Source organism: Brassica oleracea, chromosome C5 (genome assembly GCF_000695525.1).
Source record: "Brassica oleracea var. oleracea cultivar TO1000 chromosome C5, BOL, whole genome shotgun sequence".
Lineage (NCBI taxonomy): Eukaryota > Viridiplantae > Streptophyta > Magnoliopsida > Brassicales > Brassicaceae > Brassica > Brassica oleracea.
In genome coordinates, this window is record NC_027752.1 from 39,958,332 (window position 1) to 39,983,183 (window position 24,852).

Sequence of the window (24,852 nt, forward strand, 5' to 3'; positions counted from 1 at the left end):
AAAAGATGTTTAAAACATAGGTTTTAGAAATGTAAAACGTGCATAATGAAATGACCAAAAGGCCCTTAAGTAAATAGAAGCCGACCCAACAATAGACGCGGAGCGACCTCAGCATGTCGCTCCGACAAGTCGCTCCGGCCTCCGGGAGCGACCTCAGTGGGTCGCTCTGAGAGGTCGCTCCGGGCTTCGCTTCGTGTCGTCTCGCCATAGAGACGCGAGCGACCTCGGGGCGTCGCTCTGGGCTTCCAACGGGATGAATATGGCGAGCGACTTCACGGGGTCGCTCCAGCTAGGTCGCTCTGTGAGGTGCTTTGGAGCGACCTCATGACGTCGCTGCAGAACCTCGCTCCCCTGCTCTGCTCGTCCAATGATCACATATTTCACCTCCTTTGAGCTCCAAATGCATCTAAATGTCCCCAAGAACTCCATGTGGCACTCCAACACCTGATAAAGACTCATGTATGCAAAATGTAACCTAAACATGGCTAAATCCTAGTCTATATGATCAAAATGCACATGGATGAATGGATAAGATAATAGAAATATGCAAGATATCAAAAATGAATGGTGGTGATGAGGTCAGAGCTTCATTGTTTTAAATTGAAGATTCTCTCGGGTTTTTGGTGAAGGAAGTGCTGGGAAGAAGTTCAAGAATGTATCCTCTCATCGATTCACTTTCCCGTATTTTTCTATGCATCTGTTTCTACATAAAATTGCAAGGTAACAACAGTTTTAATTTTGTGGGCCATTGTGAAGTTTTGGTCTTTGATCGAAATTTGTAAGTTTCACTGATATTTAGTGGTTTCTTTTTGTATTTTTTATTTTATGTCAGTGGTTTCTGTTTGCAAATTTATGCTCTGTGATTACAGCTAAACAAATTTTGCTTTTAAAGCCAATGATGTACGTGGAGGCAATAGGTTTGCTTCATGCCTTTCTGCTTTTTCATATCATAAATGTTTATATCTTTTGAGGCTTCGGTGTTTTTTCAACGTGTCCGAAAGAGGCATGGTGGTTGTGGTATCTTAATGTTTGTAACTGTATGTTGTAAAGGCACCAACTCAATCAAACTTTGGTCAACGCTTAAATTTCGTTTAGGAAACGGTCTCGGAATTTCGTATCATCCACTACGTAAATAGCGTACTCACAATACTCTTTTTTTTGAAACAATCACAATACTTTTTTGATGATATATTTTAGTATTTATAGATAATCAGTGCTATGGTGAGCTGAATGTATTGGCAGTGAAACATGGGCAAGTTTTAACCTTTCCCGGAAATTTTAACCAGTTTGTCTTTAAGCAGGTCCAGAAGAAGCACAAATATGATGATTTGAAACCCAATAGACCATAAAAGAAGGATGAGGAAGATAGAGGGAAATCAAAGAAATCACTTTTTATAAAAGGTAAAAACGCTTCTTTTGTTTGTTTCACAATCTAAAGGTTCAGGCTGCTGCAGCGTTTACCATTAAATATTCCCTACTTATCATCACACTGTACGCAGTCTATAGTGCATGGATTTATGTCATATGATGTTGCTCGGATATTGAATCGTCCTCACCACAGCTCAGTTGTGGCTTATCTCAGCCGAGAATATAGGAAAAGGTAATGCGTTTTATTATTTCATTGAAGTGAATGTCTCTTTACCTTATTAGTTATTGGATACTCGTAAGCAAGAAAAACTTATATTGAGTTTGTAAGCTTTGTTAGACGATGCTAGTCCATCCCGAAAAGTACGGATAGTGAGATAGTAGTTGAAGCTTTTAAGAACTGCAGAACCCATATGACGTAATGATTGTGGTTCATCATTTGTATTGGTGCATCGAGATCCTCCATCTCTGATCTCACTAGCTGTTTTCTATTGGGTAAGTCTTGCTATATGTTTGGACTTTTTTTCATTTAGAAGAATAGATGAGATTGAGAGTTGATTCTTTTGATGATTGCACTTAAAAGGACTTATGGTCGCTTGGAATAACAGTTATCAAGATGGCAAAAGGAGAACCTCCCCTAGCTGACCTTCATCCTATGAGAGTGCTTTTTATCATTCCTCGAGAAAATCCTCCTCAGGTTGCACATGTTAAAATTCAATCAAAACTATCACCGCAATTTCTTGATTGTGAAATCGCCTACAACGTTTAACGGTCTTTGTTTTCAGTGCAGTTAGACGAGCACTTTTCCCGTCCAGTGAAGGAGTTTGTTTCATTATCCTTTACAAAAGTCCCTGTTGAGGTACTTGCAACGCAATCCTACAATCTATGATTTTTTTATTTATTTCCCAGCAGTGACATTCTAAGATCTCTTATACAAGTCTTACACTTTCAGAGACCGAGTGCCAAAGAACTTATTAAACACAGATTTATTAAGAACCCATATCGACATAAAACACAACCAGAGTTCTGAGAGAGTTGCTTCATATTTTGTGCAATGTTCTTCATGACTCAGGAGGATGATAAAGCTGAGGCTCCGGAGGATGAGATGGTTGTGAAAGGGCATGATGTAGAGAAGAAACATAATTGGAACCAGAGTTTGAAAAACAGAAGGAGAGGAAGCAGAAAGCTTTGAAGGAGAAAGAGATGGATAATGCTGCATACAATTATTTCGAAACTTCTAATAAGCCTTACTCCAAAAAGGCATTAGGGAGAAACAGAAACAGGAAGAGGTGAAGCGTTTAAATAAGGGGGCTGCTGAGACAGAGAGGAATCACATAGAAGAATAAGAAGAATAGACCCAGGAGAGAACATAGCCTCAAGCTTCATAGAGAGAGAGTCTGCTAGACTGAGAATGAGACAAGAAAAGGCACTTATACTTGACGGATCTGAGAAAGGACCTGATGCTATACATGTTAGTTCTCTTTTCTTTGACACCCATTACTTTTTTTTTTTTGAACACAAACTTACTTTCATTCATCAATTTTCTTGATTACAAATACAAGAGGGAACTATCCATCCTCTTTGATAAAAAGCATAAACTACAATAACAATCCAAATTAAGAAAGATAGGTCTTCAAAGGAAGATGACAGCGAATTCAAGACAAGGCTTGGATGCGTCGATGGAGCATATCCAACACAGTCGGACAGCTTAAACTTAGTCAAATGATATGACGTTGAGGGCCAACCCTCACCTGCGAGACAACACATGGTAATCTCGGTTGCATCTTCTGGTCCCGTACAGACCGCTACGCAAGATAACAAACCGGTGGTAAAGCTGAAGCCAATGCTCGGCAGTGAAGCCAAGAAATCATCTTCTTCCATGGAAAGAAGGAATGGTGTAAAAATCCTCTCTTCAAAAGACGAGGAAGAGTGAAATGGAATCTGTCTCGGTGAATCCACCGATAAACTCTTTTTAATAAGATAATATGCCATTATACGCAAATTTAAGGTTCTGGTGTCTCCACCGGAAATCCTTATCAACCAAGCCAATATCAAAACCACATTTTTCAGATAAATTAGCACAATCAGGACCTTCAAGAGCAGTACCGTATTTCCTGGTTTTGTGTAGCTGGTTTGTGGGCTACAATTATAGAACTCAGCAGTCCAGGCCAAATTAGAAATCACCCTTGGTCCAACCCAAGACGATCGACTGTGTGACGGAAAGTAGAGGATACATGCGATAGAGATGGGAACTCCGGCAGCGATGGATACACAGCCGTCTAAGGGACGGTGCGCTTCAGCGAGCTGCGAGCTTGGACCACCGGAGGGGATGGGTATTACAAACAAACAGAGCGGAAGAGCGGCACAGTGGATCTCCTCGGAATCCCGGAGAGGACCGTCAACACTTGCGTTTGTCGAGCTGGATCTGGTGGGAGAGGTTCGTGAGGGGCTCGTCCTTCTCAGGTAGCACGATATCGATACCAAAACCTTGGAAAACAGTTGAACCCCACATACACAAGGGTATAGAATACTGCGACCGAGCACTAGATGTGGTAGAGACGGCGGATATGGCGGACGACACAGTCGAAGAGGCTTAGATCTAGAGGTTTGGGGGTGACTGAAGCTGACCTGCATGATGGAGAGGGGAAACCCCCAGAAGGTTACGGATCCGGTGTCCCAGACTCCGAAACGAAGACACAAGTGGCGGAAATGAGTAGAACACGGTGGTAAGCGAGCTAAAGACGATGAGTAACAGGAGGCAGAGCAGAGGACCCGACGCCAGCGGCCAGAGGCCTCGCCGGCGTCGAGAAAGATGATAACTGTCGGCTCCTCGATTGTCGGGCCCGAGAGAGAAATGTGTAATTATTGTATCTATTTTGTATCTAAATGAATATTTTGACACCCATTACTTATACTTAGCTTATTAAAGGTCAAACTATTACTTTCTATGCAAAGCAGTCAATCTAATTGTTTATGCTCTGTTGGGATTCAGAACTTTGTGATAGTATACAAAATTAATTTTTATCAAGTCTTATAAATCTCTTTATAAATTTAGGAGTCAACAGAAGTTGTTTGATTCTTTGTCAATGCTAGAAAAGGCAACCTTCATCTCTCTCTCTCTCTCTCTCTCTCTCTCTCTCTCGATGTGTATATTTCTCAGTACATTGTCTAACAAATACACTTATCTGTTTTGTTGGAACATTTGATTTGTTGTGGACCTTGTGGGAAATGGTAACATCAAATATGTGTTATTTAAAATCTACATAAATACATTGCCAAAGCCGCAAACTTCTTTTGATGTGTCTCTTGCTGTTTGTTCTAGAAGGCACATATTATGAAGAAAAAAGGGATCTTATGAGTGTGCTCATGCTTGATGAAAAGATTTTTCCTCAAGTTATGAACAACTCATGTGTATCTTGCAAGGGTTCTGACAGAATCAAGATATCTTGAAACGAAAACCCAACTGCAAGTCATTATGATCCGCTGCAACAAGCACATCCATTGGAGGAGACAATTACTGCACATGTTGAGCCTGCTTGCGGTGGGAGGACTGTTGAGGAGCCACTCGTTCTAGCATTTGAGTGCTTGCTCAAAAAGGCTCGCAAGACTTAACCTACCAAGTTAGAAAGATTTAAATACTATTCTATACTTGCAATCCTTGATTTCATATATTATGTGTGCAAATGAATCAAACAATAAAATCTTGCTTCACTTTATTCCACCACCGTTTTCTAAATTTGGTTATTTTACTAACCAAAAAACCTAAGTTTCTTACCCAATGAAAACTGCTGCAACCTCCTACAGTCAGCTCAGTCTGCTACCAGAAAGGATATGTTATTTCTTCAAAAAATTGCAAAAAAGTTAACTACGAGAAATAATGATATGAAAATATATTTATACAAATCACAAATAGAATAAATTAGATAATAATATATACAAAACTGCGTCTCTTTCGAAGCCATTCCACCGTCATAAACTTTCTACACAGTTTGATTACCAAATGAACGCTTTAATGTCATTCATTGAAAGAAAACTGACGTTATTCTGAAACCTAATAAACACTCAATCTGGTTAACTGAACAAATACCACAGCTCTGAGCCTACTTCGAATTATATGTACACGTTCCCAGCAACCATATCCAACGCTGGCAAAGCACAAAGTCTCTCCTTTCTCAAGAGATGGTTAAGCAAATACCTACTGGAAAAGGCTAACTCCTCGCCCTCCCATTTTCTCAACTACTAATACACAAATGAGAAAGACAGTCTCTGAAAAACTCCATGTCTCGGTCATGCTTGCCAATAATACGACAAGGTGCACTGCGCAATACATTTATTCATCATTTGTATGAAAAAATCATTAACCACTGATGTGTGTCTACTAACAATTCTTACACTTACAGAAAATGAGGAAAGGCGATCAGAAACGGTACAATAAAGGGTACATGTATTACAAATGCGATGTTCAGTGTGGTAGAACCAAAATTTTCATTCAGTTATTAGAACAAATAATGTTTCCCATAACACAACTTTGGGGAATAATCAAGGCAAGTTCAGAAACAATTATTTACTGCAAAAACACATTAAAAACTCCATCAAGGCGAGTACTTCTTAGAAAAATGATTGTATATCGACTGTAAAAATAGTTTACAACCGACCCTTTCTGACATTCATATTTTCATTGCTAAACTGCATGCATACAAAGTGTTGTCTAGCCATCACCCATGGTTCCACTTAAAACACACCATATCATTATATCTAGCTTCTTTGAACAATCTTCTTCTTCTTTGAACAATCTTCTTGCTGTCTCTGAACAATCTAGCTTCTTTACTTTGTTTGACAATTTTCACTTTGTACATGCTCAGTATCCCTTATATGTTTTTAGTGGTTGCTCCATAATATTATGTATATAATCGTAAACAATGAAGTTTCATCATATATAACTTGAAATATTAGGATTATCATTTATCATTTACTAAGATTTATTTCTCTGTAATTTTTAATACTTTTGATTGATCACCGATTTTTTTTGATTTGAGAAATATCCACTTTAAATCGGTCATCAATTTTAAAAAAAAAATGTTCACCAATCTTATTTTTCTCTTAATTCTGCAAAGTTTCGATCAAAACCATCTTACTTAACTATTTTGTGCGCAACAATATAGCTTAAAATTATTTTCTTGTTCAGACCAAGATTGCAAAACTGTAAATGTAGTTAGATCGATAAATCTATTTTATCACTAAACAAAAAAAAATGATTTATATTTCTGTTTGTTTTTAAAGATTGGAGAAGATAATTCAATTATTCCAAAGATAATTAAAATAAAATAAAAATCAGTTGTAAATTAAATTAATTTTTACATAAAAATTTGAATGAACAAGATAAAAGACTATTTTGATCATATCTAAAGTTTAATTAAACTTTATTCGTGTAGCTAGCTTACTTTCTTGAATATAATTTTAAGTTATGGAAATTCAATAATATGAGTACAAATAAATTTTAGTTCGTTCATAATGAATAAAATAAAAGAAAAATTGTATTTACCTACCATAATATATTTGGGTTACCAGTTCATTGTAGATTTAAAGTATATTTAAATACTTATGAAACCAAAATTTAATTTAAAATTATAGAAAACAACATAATCTCCATTAGTATACTTGAATATAACTCAATTTTTTGTAAAAGCAAACAAAATGAAGATAATTTGATGCTCTCACATCATATCAATACCAACACTCTTTAATATAGAAACAACTATTTTTTATTTTTACAACTGAAACAACTATTATAAACAAGCAACATATATCTTAATACATATAATTCCTCTTCACCTAAAAATCATTATCACACATCTCTTACAAATAAAAAACCTAAAACACAAACCAAAAAAATTATACAAAAAATAATAACTTAAATAACAAGTAAAATATATCCCGCTCGTAGGGCGGGCGACCATAGTTTATTATAAGTGTTTGATAATGTATAAATAGAAAAATATATGAATCATAAACAAATAAAAGAGTGGGTGGAGTGATAATGTTTTTCTTTCAATAAAAAAAATGCAAAAATGGAAAAAGTGAAATAATGCATAAAATTAACTATGTTAAAGTAAAGTTAAAATGTATTTTAACTTTCATTTTTTGCCTTTCCATTAGGTTTTGAATGTAAATTAATTTATAATCTATATCGATCGCCCAATATAATAAATTAAATTTACTAAGTTTTCCAACAGAAAAAAATCACTGGATTTTATGTGATATAAATTTGAATCTAAAATAGATACAAACATACATACATATATATATATATATGTATATAATATGTATTTATAATAGTACTAGGTGGATGCCCGCGATTTCACGGATTTGAATGTTTTGTAACTATTTATTTATTATAATTTTTTTAAGAATGATTGGTTTTTAAAAAGAATAAATATGACTATTTTGAATACTTTTTGAGATTTTGTATTGATAATTATACTAAAATTAGTTATATAATATTCATGATTCAGTTTTAATAAAATTACTTAAGTTTTGAAGGTATATAATAGTAAAACTTTTGAAATATTTTATATAGTTTAGAAATACTTGATTCCTAAAAGTTATTTTATGAAGCATTATATATATTATATAAATCACATATTTAATTACCATAAATTAGTTTGTGCAATATATTTCGGTCGTGTGGATAATGATAAAACTGGTTCTAAAACTGATTTTCTTACTCATAAAATAAAAACATTTTAAAATCATTAACAAATCAAATTATAATATTATTTCTCAAATTCTGTATATGATCGACACCCAATTAAAAAATTAATTAAATGACTTCTCATTTAATATAAAATGAAATTTCAAAATATATTTTATAAATTAATTTATAAGCTTGTATAAATGACTTAAAACCTTTTATCATAATTTAAAACATATGATAAGCTAAGATAAATAATTTTGTAAATGTATTTATAATTTTTATAAATGATTTATAAAGCTTGTATGAATTTTATTAGACATTAATAGTTATTATAATACATTATATACAAATTTATGGCTTTAAATAAGAATATAAAATCATTATATCAATTTTAATAAAAAAATTTGTTTCTTATTTTTATGTAGTTTACAAATATAAAAAAAGTTGATCAAACATTATTATTATTTCTATAGTTTTAACAAATAGTTACCATAAATAATTATTTTTAATATTATGTAGATTTTTGCCAAGTGATATTAACTGTTTATAGACTTATTTTTTTCTTTTAAATCTAATTAAAATAAAAATAAATAAAAATTAAAAATTATCGAACAATCAATTTGTAACAATTTCTTAAGATTTCATAAATGATCGACACATAAACAAAAATATCTTAAATGACTTCTCAACTAATATATAGTAGGATAGTAGGATAAGATTTTAAAAAAGATTTTATAAATTAATTTATAAGCTCTTATAGATGACTTACAAACTCTTATGATAATTTAAAATATACAATAAGACAAGATAAATAATTTGATAAATGTTTTTATATATATTTTATAAAGCATGACGATTCTAGGAGAAGTTTGAATCCGTTCCGTTCGGGCATTTGAGTGTCTAAGGGCTGTTGGAAATCTGCTCTATGCGAGAGAGGAAAACCGCATGGACACTAGAATGCTATGCGTTCTCCACTTTCGGACCTCGCAACTTTCGTGTAGTTTGTAATTGTATGTAACTGGTAAGCCAATCAAGGCAATCATCAGCCTACGAGGTCTAGGGATAATATGAACTTTAGAAGATGTTAATAGTTATTACGATAATTTATATAAAATATAATGCTTTTAAATAAGAATACAAAATCATTATATTGATTTATATAAACGGTTTGTCGTTTATTATTTTATTTATTTTATAAATATAAAAAATTGATATATATTAAATATTATCGACCAATCAATTTATGGCAATTTTTTTGGGATTTCATATATGATCGACACATAAGAAAAAGTCTCTTAAGTCACTTCTCAATTAATATATAGTAGGATAATAGGATGAGATTTTAAATTAAATTTTATAAATTAATTTATAAGCCCTCATAGATGACATACAAACTCTTATAATAATTTAAAATATACAATAAGTGGAGATAAATAATTTTATAATTTTTTTATAAATGATTTATTAAAGCATATAATATGAACTTTAGAAGATGTTAATAGTTATTATGATCATTTATACAAAAAATAATGCTTTTAAATAAGAATATAAAATCATTATATTGATTTATATAAACTGTTTGTCGTTTATTATTTTATGTATTTTATAAATATAAAAAATGATCAATTTATTCCGCTTTCTATAATTTAAACAATTAGTTACCATAAATCACTATTTGTAATATTATGTAAATTATTTGGCAAGAGATATTAATTGGTTAGAGACTTACCTTTCTTTTTAGATCTAAATAAAATAAATAAAAATTAAAAATCATCGACCAATCAAATTATAACAATTTTGTAAGAGTTTACCTATGATCGATATGTAAGCAAAATTTAAAGTGACTTCTCAATTAATATATCAGAACTTTAAAAGTGTACACTATCCCAATCATAAATAGTTTAAACTTTGAAGTACATTAAAATGATGGATTGTTTATCAAAGAAGATTTCTAGAAACACGGTTTTATGAATGTGACTTTGATTCATTTCTTCTACGCAATCTTGTTTCCCTTGTTATAAAAGAATTCGTTTGATATCATCACAAGTTCATAGCTTATTTAGTATAAGATGAGCACCAAAATGTGGATGAATTGTTATAACTGTGTAAGGCGCATGCACATAAGAGGGCGATAACTCGAAGAAGAATCTCCTTAGAATCAAAGCCAACGCAATTTTTGCCTCCAAAAGAGCAAAGTTCTGACCGATGCAAATCCTCGGCCCCCATCCAAAAGGCAAGAAACAGACATGGTTCTTTGTTGCCTTTGAGATCCCATCTTTGAACCTCTCTGGCTTGAACTCCGCTGCATCATCACCCCAAAGTTTAGTGTCACGATGGATTAGCAGAACAGGCATATTGACTTGAACTCCTGCTGGTAATGTCAAATCGCCTAGTTTGATCTCTTTGTGGATCGCTCGGTTCATCTGGATGAGTGGAGGATATAGCCTAAGAACCTCATAAATAATCATCGTCATCTGTTAGACACATTCAACAAAATCATCATTAATGTTATACCACTTCTTCAACTTTTTAGTAACACTTTTTGATGTTGTTACAAGAAATAATATCAACTTGAAATAGCATTTTGCTTTGGTTTAATACTTACAACTTTGAGGTGGTTAATGCCTTCGATATCCGGTTCTCTATCACCAAAAACTTGAATCACTTCCTCCCGTGCCCGAGCCTGCCAATCTTGGTGCTGGCTTAATAAAACCATTGTCCAAGCCAAAAGTACTGAAGTGGTCTCTTGTCCTGCGAAGTAAAACAACTTACACTCTTCCAAAATTTCTTCGGTGGTAAGTCCATTTCCTGTAGCTTGCGCTAAATTTGATTCAAGAAGTAGACCCAACAAGTCGTCACTTGGTGCTTCTCCAGCGTCTCTCGCCTTTTCTCTATTGCTAATGATCCCTTTTAGTATAATTTGGATTTCTCTAACTATTGCCTTCATCCTTCTATTATTCCTTGTTGGAAAATGCCTACGCAAAAATAAAAAAATCACAATTCTACATTGACAAATCTTGAGTAAAATAGTGTATGCCATGAACCATCATCACCCTCATTGTCTATTGATTTTGAATTAAAAACTCGTTAATATATACATAGTCTAACTATATCCAGAAGTGACATTTCCAAGATGAATCTAGTATGTTAGAAATTTCATGATGAAAATAAATAATTACTAATCAAGGGTAATAGAAAGCGACCAGTCATGCTATTATTGGACCAAGACAAGTCAAAGTCAAGTTTATTACCGATATCCAGGGATGTAATTCTTCCCTTGAGCTTGCATGATAAGATTTGCGAGTTCCCCTTGTAGTATAAATATCCTTTGTCCTTCTTTGTAGCTGCTACCAAAAGCTGTACGAGAGATCACATCCCCAGTCAAATTCACAATCCATGGCCAAACGTCAACCTCGCAGGAGGTCCCTTTCTCCGGAACTAGCTTCTCCCACTGGAACACAACCTCGCTACAACTTTGTTGGAACGTAGGGACCATATTCTATACACAAAGATCATAATCAAGGCAACATGATCATCTCATCAGCCAAAAAAAAATTTAATGTTAGCTCTGAAAATATTATAAAAGATAATCTGAAACCTTAATCTTCTCAAAATGGAAGGCTGGGTTGATGATCTTCCGGTGCTTAGCCCACTTATGTCCATCAGCATTAGCGAGTCCATCAGCTATCAACGCAACTAAAGGAAACGTGTGCGTCTTTGGGAAATCATGAACTTTGTTATACACTTCTTTGATCAGTTGTGGATTCATTATTGTGATGGATGGTACGGGTCCTAACCATGTGAAAAAAGTTTTTCCTGTTGCAGCCACGTAAATATATTATTACTTATTAAAAAAAATTAATTCAAATTATATTAGCCAAAACAAGATACATATATATACCGTAAGTGGTGAGCATGTGAAAGGAGTAAGGCATGACAATTGAAATGAGATCATCCGTTGGTTTCATAGGTTTCGATCTTGCTTCCTTCAACATGCTAAAATTCCTTCTCATATCTCCGACAAGAGGCGTGTAACGAGTTCCGGCAAGACCTTGACTTCTCAGAAAACTCTCAAGCATCTTAGGTTTAACCCAAACCCACTCCACAGTTGTCCATATCCACCACAATACAGCAACTATAGCCAACGATGAAATTAGTATCTCCATTTTCTTAGTTGTCTTTAAAGTTTGAGAATCTTGATGAAGAAATGCATGTGGTGGTGATATGTCTTTAATACTTGTAGAATTTGTGTTCCGGTCAATAAAATTATATTCTTGTAACCGTCGAACTTTTGCCTTTACTCAGGAGCCTCACGAGCTCTGGCCACATCTGTCTTCCATGCCTTAAGTCTTTATTCTTTGGAAACAATTAATTACGATGCCATAATTGCTAGTATAATGTTGATTTGTTACTTGAAACACGCAATCTGATAATGTTGACTTAATATATGAATTTGTGTTTGAAATAGTAAGAAATATACTTCACGCAAATTTATGTATTTTCCTAATAAATTTCAGGAAATACATTGAAAATTAACAGAAAATATTGACTAATAACAATATTACATAATATATATATATATATATATATATATATATTAATGTTGGTTAAATATGTTATTACAATTTATAAAAAACATTACATAGAAATGATTCTATAACAATAATTCAATATAATTTATGAGGATTAACGCCGACATCACTATGAACTCTTTTATATAATTCATGTCTAACGGTATTCTTTCACTATGTGAAGATCTGCATTTTATTTTAATTTGTATAATTCTTTTTTTTTTGGATTCAAAACTCAAACCTCATAATAGAAGTAATAACGAAGACTCAATAAAACCAATATACCAAAGAGAATTTCACAAATACGTACTCCCTTCGTTTTTTTAATATAAGTCGTTTTAGAGAAAATTTTATGTTCCAAATTATATGACGTTTTCGGTTTTCTATGTAAAATTTATTAAACATTTAATGTATACCTTCTATTTTATTATTGGTTGATTTGTGGTGAGGTAAATAATTAATGATGTTTTTCTTTAGAAAATATAAAAAATTAATGATTTCTTAATCTACGTGCACAATTATAAAACGATTTATATTAAAAAAACGGAGAGGGTACTTATTACGCAACTAAATTTTTGTTTCATATAAATCTCACGAAATATATTAAAAAGGAAATATTAGTCAACTAATTTTTTTCGTTCATGAACGTTCTGTTCTGAACATGCACTTGGATAATCGATAGATAAAGTGAATGTGTGACATTTAAAACTAATTTAAAATATCTCTCTGAAACAATTTAAAATATCTCTTTAAAATATCTCTCTGTAACACACCTGGGGCACAATTTGCATGGTGAGCTTTGCTCAGGAGTATTATTTTTTTTTCTTTTTTTTTTTGAAGAAAGGCTTTACTTTTTTCTTCTTGTAAATTAATTTCGATGTTTTTTTTTGTTCAAAATTAATTTCGATAAGTTTTTGGGACGACAATGTCACTGTTCGTGACCAGCTTGATTGGCTTCTTATTGGTGACAAGAGTGAAAATAAGTAAATATGTCATGTGTTTTTCTATTCAGAAGGTGGTCACTTATCCACAAGTCTTTGTCCGTTTACTCGGATTTTCAATCAAGTAAGGTGAGATTGATGAAGTATGTGTTCCTATCTTGTCACACTAATTGATGTAATGGTAAAGTACGGTCTAGCATGCATCCACGTTACTGGCCCTAAAATATCTTATTTCGGAAAAACCAAAAGGGGAAATGCTATCAATCACACTTTGATAGTGCTCGAGAGGCATCTTATAACGAAGAACTTCAAAACCCTATCTTCAGCTTCTGTCATACTCTCTTGTAAGTTTCTGCTTCTGGATGCATCGCATTATGATATCTTGGTTTACTTTCTATTACTAATGAAGGAGTTTGGAGTCAAAAAAAAAAAACATGATCACATCATCACATGCGCTAGACCAAATCGATATTTGTGACGCCACAAGAACATCCGCTTATTTAACCCGAAATGCATTATAACTGTTGTACGTGGAAATCTAGAAAAGCATGATCCCTTGTCCTCCTTGTCCACGTATAAGTACATGCATTAACAAAGTTACATGCATAATGCATCATTTGATGCGCACTCATTTTTAAAGGGTCCCTGCAGGTACATAATAAAGCTACATTTTCTTTCTTATTTTTGGTTAAAGAATATATTACATGCATAGATGCCACAGATGCTATTCTCTGTGGACGAATAATTCATGAGAATTTACCAGTAGATTCTCGTGAATTTCTCCGTGTTATTATTTGGGTTTTATATGATGCTGGCTCTTGAATTTTGATAAAAAAGAAAACAGAGGATCTTGGAAACCTAGTTTACTGATCTTGGAGCGTGTGGAAGATCAACGGAGCACCAAACTGAGGATGAAGTGTAAGAACCGTGTGAGGTGCGTGAGTATACGTCGGAGACAGCTCGAAGGAGAATCTCCGCAGTATCAAGACAAGAGCCATCTTAGCTTCCATTAGAGCAAAGTTCTGACCAGGACAGAATCTTGGTCCCCATCCAAACGGTAGAAACGAGACTTGGTTCTTCGTGGCCTTTGAAATCCCATCAGCGAATCTCTCCGGTTTAAACTCATTAACATCTTCTCCCCATAGCTCAGGATCACGATGAACCATAAGAGTAGGAATCATCACTTGTGCACCACCTGGAAGTGTCACCTCCTCATCTAGCTTTGTTTCTTTCTCTATGGTTCGACCAAGTAGAATCCCTGGTGGGTATAACCTCAACACCTCGTTCAAGATCATGCTCATCTGTTTAATAAAAACGGAGGAAACGTTAGTCTAAGTTTTAATTTGGACACAAAGTAGAGGAAAAGCACATAGGATCTAAGCACCCTAGGCAAAGCTTAGAAGTCACAAGATAAAATGACGACTGAGACGAAACTATATTAAATATTGTGGTTTTGGATTTGGAAGACTACGGGCTTTCCAAAACCTTTTGGTATTAAAAAAAAAAGGTTTGTGTTTTTACTATTTTGAGTCGAGAGAGTGCATCAAAATTTGGTTTGTTGCTCTTCCCAATGACTTGTAATATCTCTTGTCTAGCTTGATCTTGCCACTTCTTGTGATGGCTCAGCATAATCATAGTCCACACAAGCAGATCAGCAGTGGTTTCTTGGCCAGCAAAGTTAAACAGCCTGCACTCTTCTATCACATCTTTGGTACTCATCCCATGATCTCCTGAGTTAGATTCCAAAAGTATTCCCAGCAGATCATTCTTTGGAGCCTCTCCTGCTTCCATAGCTCTCTGTCTTTTCTTGATGATCTCTCCCAACCTAGACTTTACTTCTCTGTCTATTTGCTTCATCCTCATGTTGTTCCTTGTCGGTAGAAACCTAAACATGAGAAAAAACACTTGATTTTTTTTTTTTTTTTGAACACTAGAAAAAAAAAAAAAAAAAAAAAAAAAAGACAGAGAGCTTTTACAAGTCGTCGGCCTTGTTCTTCTTGAAGCTCAAAGATTCTCTTACCTTCGTCATAGCTACTACCAAACGCCGTACGCGAGATTGCATCTGAGGTTACATCCTCAAGGTATGGCCAAACATCAATCTCAGCTGATGATCCTTGCTCCCTCACCAACCTCTCCCATTTGCTTATCATCTTGATGCAGCTCTCGTGGAACGCAGGTATCATAATCTACACAATCAAAGAACATAGCAAAACTCAGCACACAGTTTAAGAACAAAGGTTAGAAGTTAGAAACATGAGAAATGATGTAAGAAGAAGAAGACCTTGAGCTTTTCTAGATGAAAAGAATGGTTTATAATCTTCCTGTGCTTAGACCATTTCTCTCCACTATACAACGCAACTCCAGTCGCAAAAAGCTCAACGACTGGGTGCACTGGCGGCTTCGGAAAATCGTTAGCTCTGTTTAGAACTTCTTTGATGTGTTCTGGTTTCTTCACAATAACACTCGCTGTTGGTCCCATCCACATGTAACATGTCTCCCCTACACAAAACACCAAACCATTAAAAGAACAGACGATCTCTGTTTTGAGTTCAAATCAGACCTTTAGCTTACCATGATCCTTAACGGTTTGTAATATCATAGGCATGACACGTGGCGTGTAATCGTCGGATAGACTGATAGATCTGGACTTTGCTTGCTCCACCATACTAGCTTCCCTTACAGCGTCACCGACAAGAAAGGTGAAAGGAGTTCCAGAGAGACCTTGTCTCTTTAGATAAGCCTCATGTTTCTTTGGTCTAAACCAAGCTAGGTTCAGACCTTTCCATATCAATACTGTTACCACCACGACCGCAGTCGCAACTGCAACCTCTGATATATCTGTCTTACTCATAAACGCACTTCTTTGAGATATAGTTAGATGTGTGTGTGTGTGTGTGTTTTTACTGAAATTAAGTTACCAGATGATGATGATATGTATATATAAGATAAGTAATCGTTGATTTTGCGTGTGCGCCGAGTATATCTGAGGCAGAGGAAAATTCAAAGACTGTTCTAGATTTTCTAAGTCCAGATAATATTTTTTTTTTTTATGTTATGCTTTTTCTCATATTCTAGTTTTCTTTCTCTATGGTTGGCTCCTTGTAGAAACACATCCAAAGGAAGGTAGAGTTGAAATTAGCTTTGTATTATAGACTTTTCAAGATTAATAATGCAGCCACACTAGAAAACCACCTTAGACTTTGACTGAAGAAGACATATCCCTTAGAGACTAAACAAGTCTTTCTAAGATTTGCTTTTGTTACAGACTTTTATACACAGAGACACTTGATGAAAACACGAAAATCAAAGCTTGTGGAGAATAAGATGAGCTCCGAACTGAGGACGAGTGGTCATGACTGTTTGAGGCGCATGAACATAAGAAGGAGAAAGTTCAAAGGAGAATCTCTGCAGAATCAAAGCCAATGCCATCTTTGCCTCCAACAGAGCAAAACTCTGACCGATGCAGATCCTCGGTCCCCATCCAAAGGGGAAGAAGGAGACCTGGTTCTTCGTTGCCTTTGAGAGCCCGTCTCTGAACCGCTCGGGGTTAAACTCCACTGCATCATCTCCCCAAAGCTCAGGGTCACGATGCACAAGTGCAGTTGGTATATAAACCTGAACTCCAGCTGGAAGAGTAAGCTCTCCTAGCTTCATTTCTTTGTTGACAGCTCTTTTAAGCTGAGCTACGGGAGGATATAGCCTCAAAACCTCATTGAAGATCATAGTCATCTGCTCAAAATCAAAAACGTCAAGTGAATTTAGTAAACTATGGATGCAGGAGAAGGTGGAAGATGTTTTTACTTACCACTTTAAGGTTGCTAAGAGAGTGTATATCTGGTTTAGTATTATTACCACCGAGTGTTTGCATCACTTCCTCTCGTGCCTTAACTTGCCAGTCTTGGTGATGGCTCAATAAAACCATAGTCCAGACCAAAAGTACTGAAGTTGTCTCTTGTCCCGCGAAATAAAACAGCTTGCACTCTTTCATCACCTCCTCTACGCTCATTCCATTTCTCTGAGACTCCTCTGAGTTTGATTCAAGCAGTATCCCCAACAAATCGTTGTTCACCGCCTCTCCAGCTTCTCTGGCCTTCTCTCTTTTGCTGATAATACCTCTCAGTATTGTATTAATCTCTCTGTCTATTGCTTTCATCCTTCTATTGCTCTTTGTTGGGTAAAACCTACACCACACAACAAATTCTCAATAAGTTTTAAGTTTATTAAGTAACGCTTGTGTGTTTATGTAACCTCAGTCCAGGGATGTAAGATTTCTTAAAAGCTTGTGCGATGAGCTCAGCTAACTCCCCTTGGAGCTGAAATATCCTCTGCCCTTCTTTATAGCTGCTTCCAAAAGCAGTATGTGAGATCACATCTGCAGTCAAATTCACAAGCCAAGGCCATACATCGACCTCACAAGGCGTTTCTTTATCCAGAACTAGCCTCTCCCATTGGCAGACAACCTCGCTGCAACAATGGTAGAACGCAGGGACCATGTTCTATAAAACCAGAAAGCAGATCGCTAAGTATCACACACTTATACAGTTTAACTTGATTCAGACAAAACACAAAACCTTGATCTTCTCGAGGTGAAAAGCAGGGTTGATGATCCTCCTGTGATTAGCCCATTTATCTCCCTTATAGCTCGCAAGCCCCCCTGCTAACAATCTGAACAAAGGGAACGTAGCAGCTTTCTCAAAGTCGTAAATCTTGTTGAAGACCTCCTTGATCTGCTCTGGATTGGTAATCATGATAGCTGGAACTGGTCCTATCCATATAAAGAAACTCCTTCCTGTTCAATCAAGTCAACCTTAAACTCTCTCTCCACAAAATCTCTCAAGATCTAAGAAGAAAGACGAGGGAGAGAAGAAGAAGCAGTACCGTGAGAGTTGAACATCTTCAAGGCAAGAGGAAGGAGACGTGGAGTGACGTCATCCGTTAGCTTGATCGGCTTAGATCTGGCCTCCATCATCATATCAACATTCCTCTTTATATCTCCGACTAGAGGCGTGTAAGGAGTTCCGGCGAGTCCCTGTCTTCTCAGGTGACTCTCCAGCATCTTGGGTCTTATCCAGACATACTTCACGATCCGCCATGCCCACAAGGAAGCAGCTGCTGCTGCAACCACCACCAAAGCTGCTGCTACTACAGAAAAAGACATCTCCAGTTCAGATCCTTTCTACTATCACTAGTGAAGATCCTTTGCCGCCAAAGGGTCTTTGTCTGTACTTGTCGTGAAAGTGGTTTCCATCTGTTCTTATCTAACCGCTATTTTTTTATTCTTAAAAAGACATCCACTAAGCAGCATGAACAGGCATGCTTTTTTTTTTTTTTTTTAAACACTGTGAACATGCATGCTTAGAGCAACATTATTACAAGACTACTGCGTCACGCACCTTTTTGTTTGTTTCGGAGCGGTTTTGTCAGGGCGTACTAAACCCACTTCCTTCATCCCACACCACCGTTCGGCTCACCTGAATGCCGAGTCTTTCTCCGCAGACTAGTTAGGGCTTGGAAAGGCGCCGGAGGAACCCAGCTTCTCCCCTAAAGGAGGAACCCCTTGTTACTGAGAGCAGAGCTAGTTGCTGTCACTCAATTCCTAGGTCTGGCACATCACTCGGCTACTTGGCTTACTTCGGTTTGCACAACCTTTCTCCTTAGGCGCATGTCTGAGCAACACAAGGCGAGGGTTTCGCTCGTTATAGGACTTAACCAAACATCTCACGACACGAGCTGACGACAGCCATGCAGCACCTGTATGAAAGTTAATTGAGTCCTTAGAATTTCTTATTAATGTTGTTATGGTGAGAACATTGTTATGGGACTTTGTTAAAAGTGATGATTATTGGTGGGACTTTAATTTGTCCTTAGCTACATAAATTATTTATTTTAGTACATAGCAACATAGACTTAATGTGTTTAGGATAAAACATATAACATTTTAAATTGTAAAAAATATGAAATAGACAAACATTTTATTCATTTCATAGAATATTACAAACATTTTTTTTATAAAAAAAACAGAAAATCATACAAACAACATAAATAAAACAAAACAAACATCAACATTTTATTCAATTCATATAAATTTAGAAATTATATGTCATTTGGAATATGTCCAAATTTAGCTCATATATATTCAATCAAATCATTTTTTAATTGTTGATGGGTTTGTCTATTCCGAAGACTTGTTCGACGATCTATTGTATTGCCGAGATGTGAAGGCATATTGACGGAAAATGAATCATCATCTTCTCTTTCTTGAAATTCAAAAGCGTTATACTGAGTGAATGATGCTCGTTCATCTTTGACAATCATATTATGGAGTATTATACAAGCTCTCATAATATTTGATATTTTGTCTTTATCCCATAACTTAGATGGATTTTTGACAACGGCAAATCTAGCTTGCAGGACTCCAAAGGCACGTTCAACATCTTTTCGAACAGCTTCTTGGGTTTTAGCAAATAATGAATTCTTCGGACCTTGTGGTAATCTGATAGATTGAATAAAAGTCGCCCATTTCGGATAAATACAATCTGTCAGATAATAAGCCATATCGTACTCCGTTCCGTTGACATTAAACTTTACTTCTGGTGCTATTCCGTTAATAATGTCATCAAAAACAGGTGATCGATCAAGAATAGTAAGATCGTTCATAGTATCTGGAGCTTCAAAAAAGGCGTGCCATATCCAGAGGTCATATGAAGCCACCGCCTCCAAGACAATTGTTGGTTTTTTGATTCCTCGTGAATACATTCCTTTCCAAGCGGTGGAACAATTCTTCCACTCCCAATGCATACAGTCGATGCTTCCAATCATCCCTGGAAATCCACGTTGTTCTCCGATATGGAGTAATCTAGCCAGATCCTCCGGTGTGGGACGCCTTAGGTATTCATCGCCAAACAGGAGGATTATTCCGGCGGTAAATTCGTGCAAACATTTTCGAGCTGTTGTTTCGACAAGTCGGACATATTCGTCAACCGTGTCAACCCCACCACCATATGCCAATTGACGAATTGCTGCGGTACATTTTTGTAGAGGTGATAGACTAGACCGTCCGAGTGCATCTTGTGTTTGATGAAAATACTCTACTTCTGCGGAGAGACGATGCACAATATGAATGAACAATGATTTATTCATTCGAACAAAGATTTATTCATTCGAAACCGTTGCCGGAATAAATTGCTTGAGTACGTCGGAGTTTCAGAAAAATAATCATTCCACAATTGATTGTGGCCTTCCTCCCGGTGTATGTCGATAAAAACACATTTTTTTCGCTCTTTTGGTTCCGGAATAGGAGCATAGTTGTTAAAAAATTCTTCAAAAGGGGTATCAAGATCAATATCATCATCATTATCTTGGTGGTAATGATAATGAGAAGATGATGCCATTTGAAATGAAAATATAAAGAGAGGGAGGATTTGTGTATTTCAAATGATAAGAGATATCTCATATATATAGCTAAAGGAGTTGTAGTTGTGATTTTGATGTAAGAAACACCCGTGATACTTATATTTTTAGAATCATTCATCTTGTGAATGTTGCTTGTTTTCTTGTTGAAGAAACATGATAAAAAAAATGGTTACTAAACTCAAAAGGGACAAAGAAGTACAAATTCTAGTTGAAGTTTAAACAACAGAAACATAAGTTTTGACAATGCTGCACCATACATAAACAACTGAAACAACGTGAGGACACTGCTGCAACATAAAGCTACTTGACCATGAGTACAATGGCTATGATCACTAATTGAAAAACCATAACCCCTACAACGAATTCATCCCTTTTTCCCAACCTAGTTTTTTTTTTACCTAATTCACCACAAATCTTCTCAAGCCTAGCGAGCTTCTGCTCAGTCTCATCATTTAACTCTTTCACCCGGTTAAAATGTGACTCGTAGTCAGTAACAAATGATAGAGAATCTATCTTTTGAGAGGATCTCGTTTGCGGCGAGAAATCGTCGGAAGAGTTTTCTCCAACTGTGTCGCCGTCGAGAGTGAATCGGGAGAGGAAAAGGCTGAAATGGATACCAAATGTCGAGACAGACCTTAGACGACTTCGACCCGTGCTAAAAAAATACCAGCTGGCACGTAAAGACCGAAAAGATAAGTCTCGTATTAAGGCCCGTCATTCATTTTCTCCCATATTTTTGATTTTCTTTTAAGTCCAAAATACCTAAAGACGAGCCCAAAGACGTGCGTACGTCTCTTTTGCAGGTAAAGGGTAAGCGAGTGTGTTACAGACGCACATAACTCTGGAGAAACATTGTAACAAGACCAGGCTCAGAAGAGAGTGTTGCCTGTTTTCGTTAGGTCTGCAATAGAAACTTTGTAGCAGCAAAAGTTTGAAAATTTCAAACGAGTCACCTGATAATGTATCATATCTAGAAGACAAAGTTCATAGATGCAAAAATTTGAAAATCCAAGAGAAGATAAACACCAAATGGTGTGTTTGATCAGACTGAGGAACAAGAAGGCTAATCTGATAGTTGAAACGGACAAGGAGAATCATGCAAGATTTGGTTTTATTACATGAAAAGGTTGGGCTTTGAAGCCTTGTATGTAGTCTTGAGCTTCCTGGTTGGTGGCCTGACCTTCCTGAAGACAAGAGGGAACTTGATCTTGGAGTTGTGGAACTGCTTGGTGCTCTCTCTCTTGCACAGTTTTGCAGGGACTGTGGCGGTCTTGATGATCTGAATGCAAGGGAACCTCACTCTATGGCGAGAAGCCATCTCGGTGTACATCTGCTCCACAGCACCGTTGAGCGTGGTGTCGCGGAACTCCTTGTACATGTTGTGGTACCCGGTTCGGCTCTGGTAACGGAGCCAGATACCGTAGTTCTTGATTTTCGTGGGGTTCTTCTCGAAAATCTACAAGGGTGGAACAACACAGTCACATACAAAGTACCCATCAATTTAGCATTAGTCAAATGCAAAGCATACCTCATTGATGGCAAGCATCTGTCCGTTGCTTTTCTTAACCTTCTTCAGTTTCCTAAGGAAGTACCTAGACACAAGCAAATGCATTAACGATTAGTAGAAGTTGCATCAACAAAAAGGAAATAATCATCATTGCATCATGACTCACCAGAACTTGGACTTGGCGCGAACTTCATTAGTGGCCCAAAGCTTCATACGGTAAATCTTAGGCTGCACATCTTTCTCTGTTGGAAGTGCTCTCCCAACCACTTGGTATTGGTGAAACTGCTCAAAATAAACAAAGGTGCCATTGAATCAATACATTATGCAATTAAAAGAGATAAGCTTTTACAAACACACAACCTTGGATCACATCTCCAATGACAACACCAATCTAGAATTGAAGATAGCTCAAAAAGCTTGAAATGAAATGTTCCAAGAGATCATATTAAGAGCCCATAAGTCATCCTAAAGCTTCTAACAGACTATTGCAGCCTGCTTCATCATATTATATACAAGTATGATGAGGAACAAAATGGACAAAGTTTCCTACTTTCTCCTACAACACATTCTCCCGACCAAAACCCAGTTCATAACTATCCAAGATAGTGTTTCGAAACAACTCAAAAATTCTCCAAAGATCAATGAAGGAATGATCAAAACCGATAACTACTCAGTAACTCAGCTTCCTATACGATAGAATGAATGAATAAAACTTACCCGGAAAGCAACCATTTCAACGGAGAGATCAAAGCTCCAACGAAATCAGCCGAAAAGGAGTCAGATTGTGAGCTAAACGGAGGCGCTGATTAGAAAAGTCCCTATAAGTGACCTTCTCTACGACAAACCCTAGACCGTTCTGTGGGCTTTTAGTTTTCTACTTGGGCCTTGAATTTTTTCTTTCTAAAACATGTACAATTTTACCGCGGTTAAACTATTTTTTTAGCGGTAAAAGTTAAATTACTTGATATTCCAAAACTGATAAATCATCTGCAACTTTGGAAAATAATATATTGACAGCCTAGGATAAGACATGCATCTTTGGACATAACAAATTTATATAAATACAATTAAAAAAACATATAGTATTGACAAATTAAATATTTATATCAAATCAATTTCTTTTTTATGTATACAATTACGTTTCCTTTAGATAATCATCTATACGTTGAGCTGGAACCTGGACCAAAATCTTTCTAAATTAATGATGGACCGATTGATTTGGGCTTCAAAATTTTAGTTGTTTTAGAGTTAAACAATTTTACATAAGGTGAAAAATGTAAAATTAAAAAAGACAACTACAAATTGGGTTAGAATTATAATTTAGAAATAATTGTATGTGTGGTTCTTTATAGGCCTATATTAAGACCATACAAAATTAACCTGACCTGATTATCAAACTTCTTTATGGCGAAATAAATTAAATACTCTTAAAACATGTTAATTCCCAAAAAAATAAAATCTGCAACTTTTTGTTTTAATTTTCTTGCTTTAGATCATTAGCTGGATAGATACTTAGAAAGATGATGGTTTTCGAATGCTTGCAGTCGATATTATATATAAGATTGATAGTTAGGTTAACGTGATATATTAATTAACATTAACTACCAAGAATCCCCATTATTAAGATGATACATTATATTTTTTAATATGTTTTCTATAACTTCGAAAAAACAATTGGGTGTTATGAACCAGTCTTTCCATATATCTATGACGGTGTAATCTCCTATATAAGGAACCTCTATGTTATGAACAAAGATTGACTTTTTCATTACTTTTATAACATTGGGCAAGTTTTTCCTTGTTGCCAAAGTTTTTTATAGTCTTCAATTTAAATTTCCGTATATGAATTCTGAAGAATTGTGTAACAACCATATATATTTGATAGATAGAACAATTTGGTGATAATACTTTCGCATATCTTTCTTATTCCATGAAAACAAATAAATTACACCTAAATTTTCCTAATTCCATATGTGTGTCTGATATCTTGTATATTTACATTGTTTTATCCATTTATTCATGTGCATTTACATCATATATATTAGGATTTAGCCATGTCTAGGTTGCATTTTGCATACATATGTCTCTATTAGGTATTGGAGTACCACATGGAGTTCCTGTAGACATTTGGGTACATTTGGAGCTCAAAGGAGGTGATTAGAGTGATCTTTGGACGAGCACTGCCTGGAGCGAATTCCCGGAGTGACTACATGAAGTCGCTGTGCACCACATCCCGGAGCGATTTTCCCAGAGCGACCTACCAAGGTCGCTCCCAGCAAGAGCGACTATCTCAAGTCGCTCCAGCCAGAGCGACCTACCGGAGCGACGCCATGCACTCGCTCGCCATCTACGCTTCGCAGC

At 35.7% G+C, this 24,852-nt stretch overlaps 4 protein-coding genes and 1 long non-coding RNA gene across 7 annotated transcripts; 1 reads left to right on the top strand and 4 right to left on the bottom strand.

Moving 5' to 3' along the window:
- The first annotated feature begins 648 nt into the window (after positions 1 to 648).
- On the top strand, positions 649 to 5,051 carry LOC106293784. 3 transcript variants are annotated; one of them, XR_001260632.1, is made up of 8 exons: positions 649 to 720; positions 1,302 to 1,401; positions 1,500 to 1,600; positions 1,706 to 1,860; positions 1,974 to 2,062; positions 2,151 to 2,224; positions 2,438 to 2,836; positions 4,688 to 5,051. It is a non-coding gene; the product is annotated as an uncharacterized LOC106293784 (long non-coding RNA). The 3 variants fall into 3 exon arrangements; XR_001260633.1 differs by having other exon boundaries at positions 1,500 to 1,860; positions 2,156 to 2,224; positions 2,318 to 2,836; XR_001260634.1 differs by having other exon boundaries at positions 1,500 to 1,860; positions 2,156 to 2,224.
- A 5,056-nt stretch (positions 5,052 to 10,107) lies between these two features.
- On the bottom strand, positions 10,108 to 12,225 carry LOC106293815 (cytochrome P450 72A15-like). Its single transcript, XM_013729455.1, has 5 exons — positions 11,961 to 12,225; positions 11,658 to 11,875; positions 11,311 to 11,558; positions 10,665 to 11,034; positions 10,108 to 10,533 (listed from the first exon to the last, which is right to left on the bottom strand). The coding sequence occupies exons 1-5, from the start codon at positions 12,223 to 12,225 to the stop codon at positions 10,108 to 10,110; spliced, it is 1,527 nt and encodes a 508-aa protein (XP_013584909.1).
- Positions 12,226 to 14,223: 1,998 nt separating this feature from the next.
- Positions 14,224 to 16,462, bottom strand: LOC106292525 (cytochrome P450 72A13). Its single transcript, XM_013728127.1, has 5 exons — positions 16,143 to 16,462; positions 15,853 to 16,070; positions 15,535 to 15,757; positions 15,093 to 15,475; positions 14,224 to 14,872 (listed from the first exon to the last, which is right to left on the bottom strand). The coding sequence occupies exons 1-5, from the start codon at positions 16,420 to 16,422 to the stop codon at positions 14,435 to 14,437; spliced, it is 1,542 nt and encodes a 513-aa protein (XP_013583581.1). The 5' UTR covers positions 16,423 to 16,462; the 3' UTR covers positions 14,224 to 14,434.
- Positions 16,463 to 16,770: 308 nt separating this feature from the next.
- LOC106343254 (cytochrome P450 72A13-like) lies at positions 16,771 to 18,762 on the bottom strand. Its single transcript, XM_013782416.1, has 5 exons — positions 18,450 to 18,762; positions 18,143 to 18,360; positions 17,820 to 18,067; positions 17,377 to 17,752; positions 16,771 to 17,300 (listed from the first exon to the last, which is right to left on the bottom strand). The coding sequence occupies exons 1-5, from the start codon at positions 18,727 to 18,729 to the stop codon at positions 16,875 to 16,877; spliced, it is 1,548 nt and encodes a 515-aa protein (XP_013637870.1). The 5' UTR covers positions 18,730 to 18,762; the 3' UTR covers positions 16,771 to 16,874.
- A 3,158-nt stretch (positions 18,763 to 21,920) lies between these two features.
- On the bottom strand, positions 21,921 to 23,322 carry LOC106294921 (60S ribosomal protein L18a-2). Its single transcript, XM_013730633.1, has 4 exons — positions 23,209 to 23,322; positions 22,658 to 22,773; positions 22,513 to 22,576; positions 21,921 to 22,440 (listed from the first exon to the last, which is right to left on the bottom strand). The coding sequence occupies exons 1-4, from the start codon at positions 23,221 to 23,223 to the stop codon at positions 22,099 to 22,101; spliced, it is 537 nt and encodes a 178-aa protein (XP_013586087.1). The 5' UTR covers positions 23,224 to 23,322; the 3' UTR covers positions 21,921 to 22,098.
- Between the last annotated feature and the right edge of the window lie 1,530 nt (positions 23,323 to 24,852).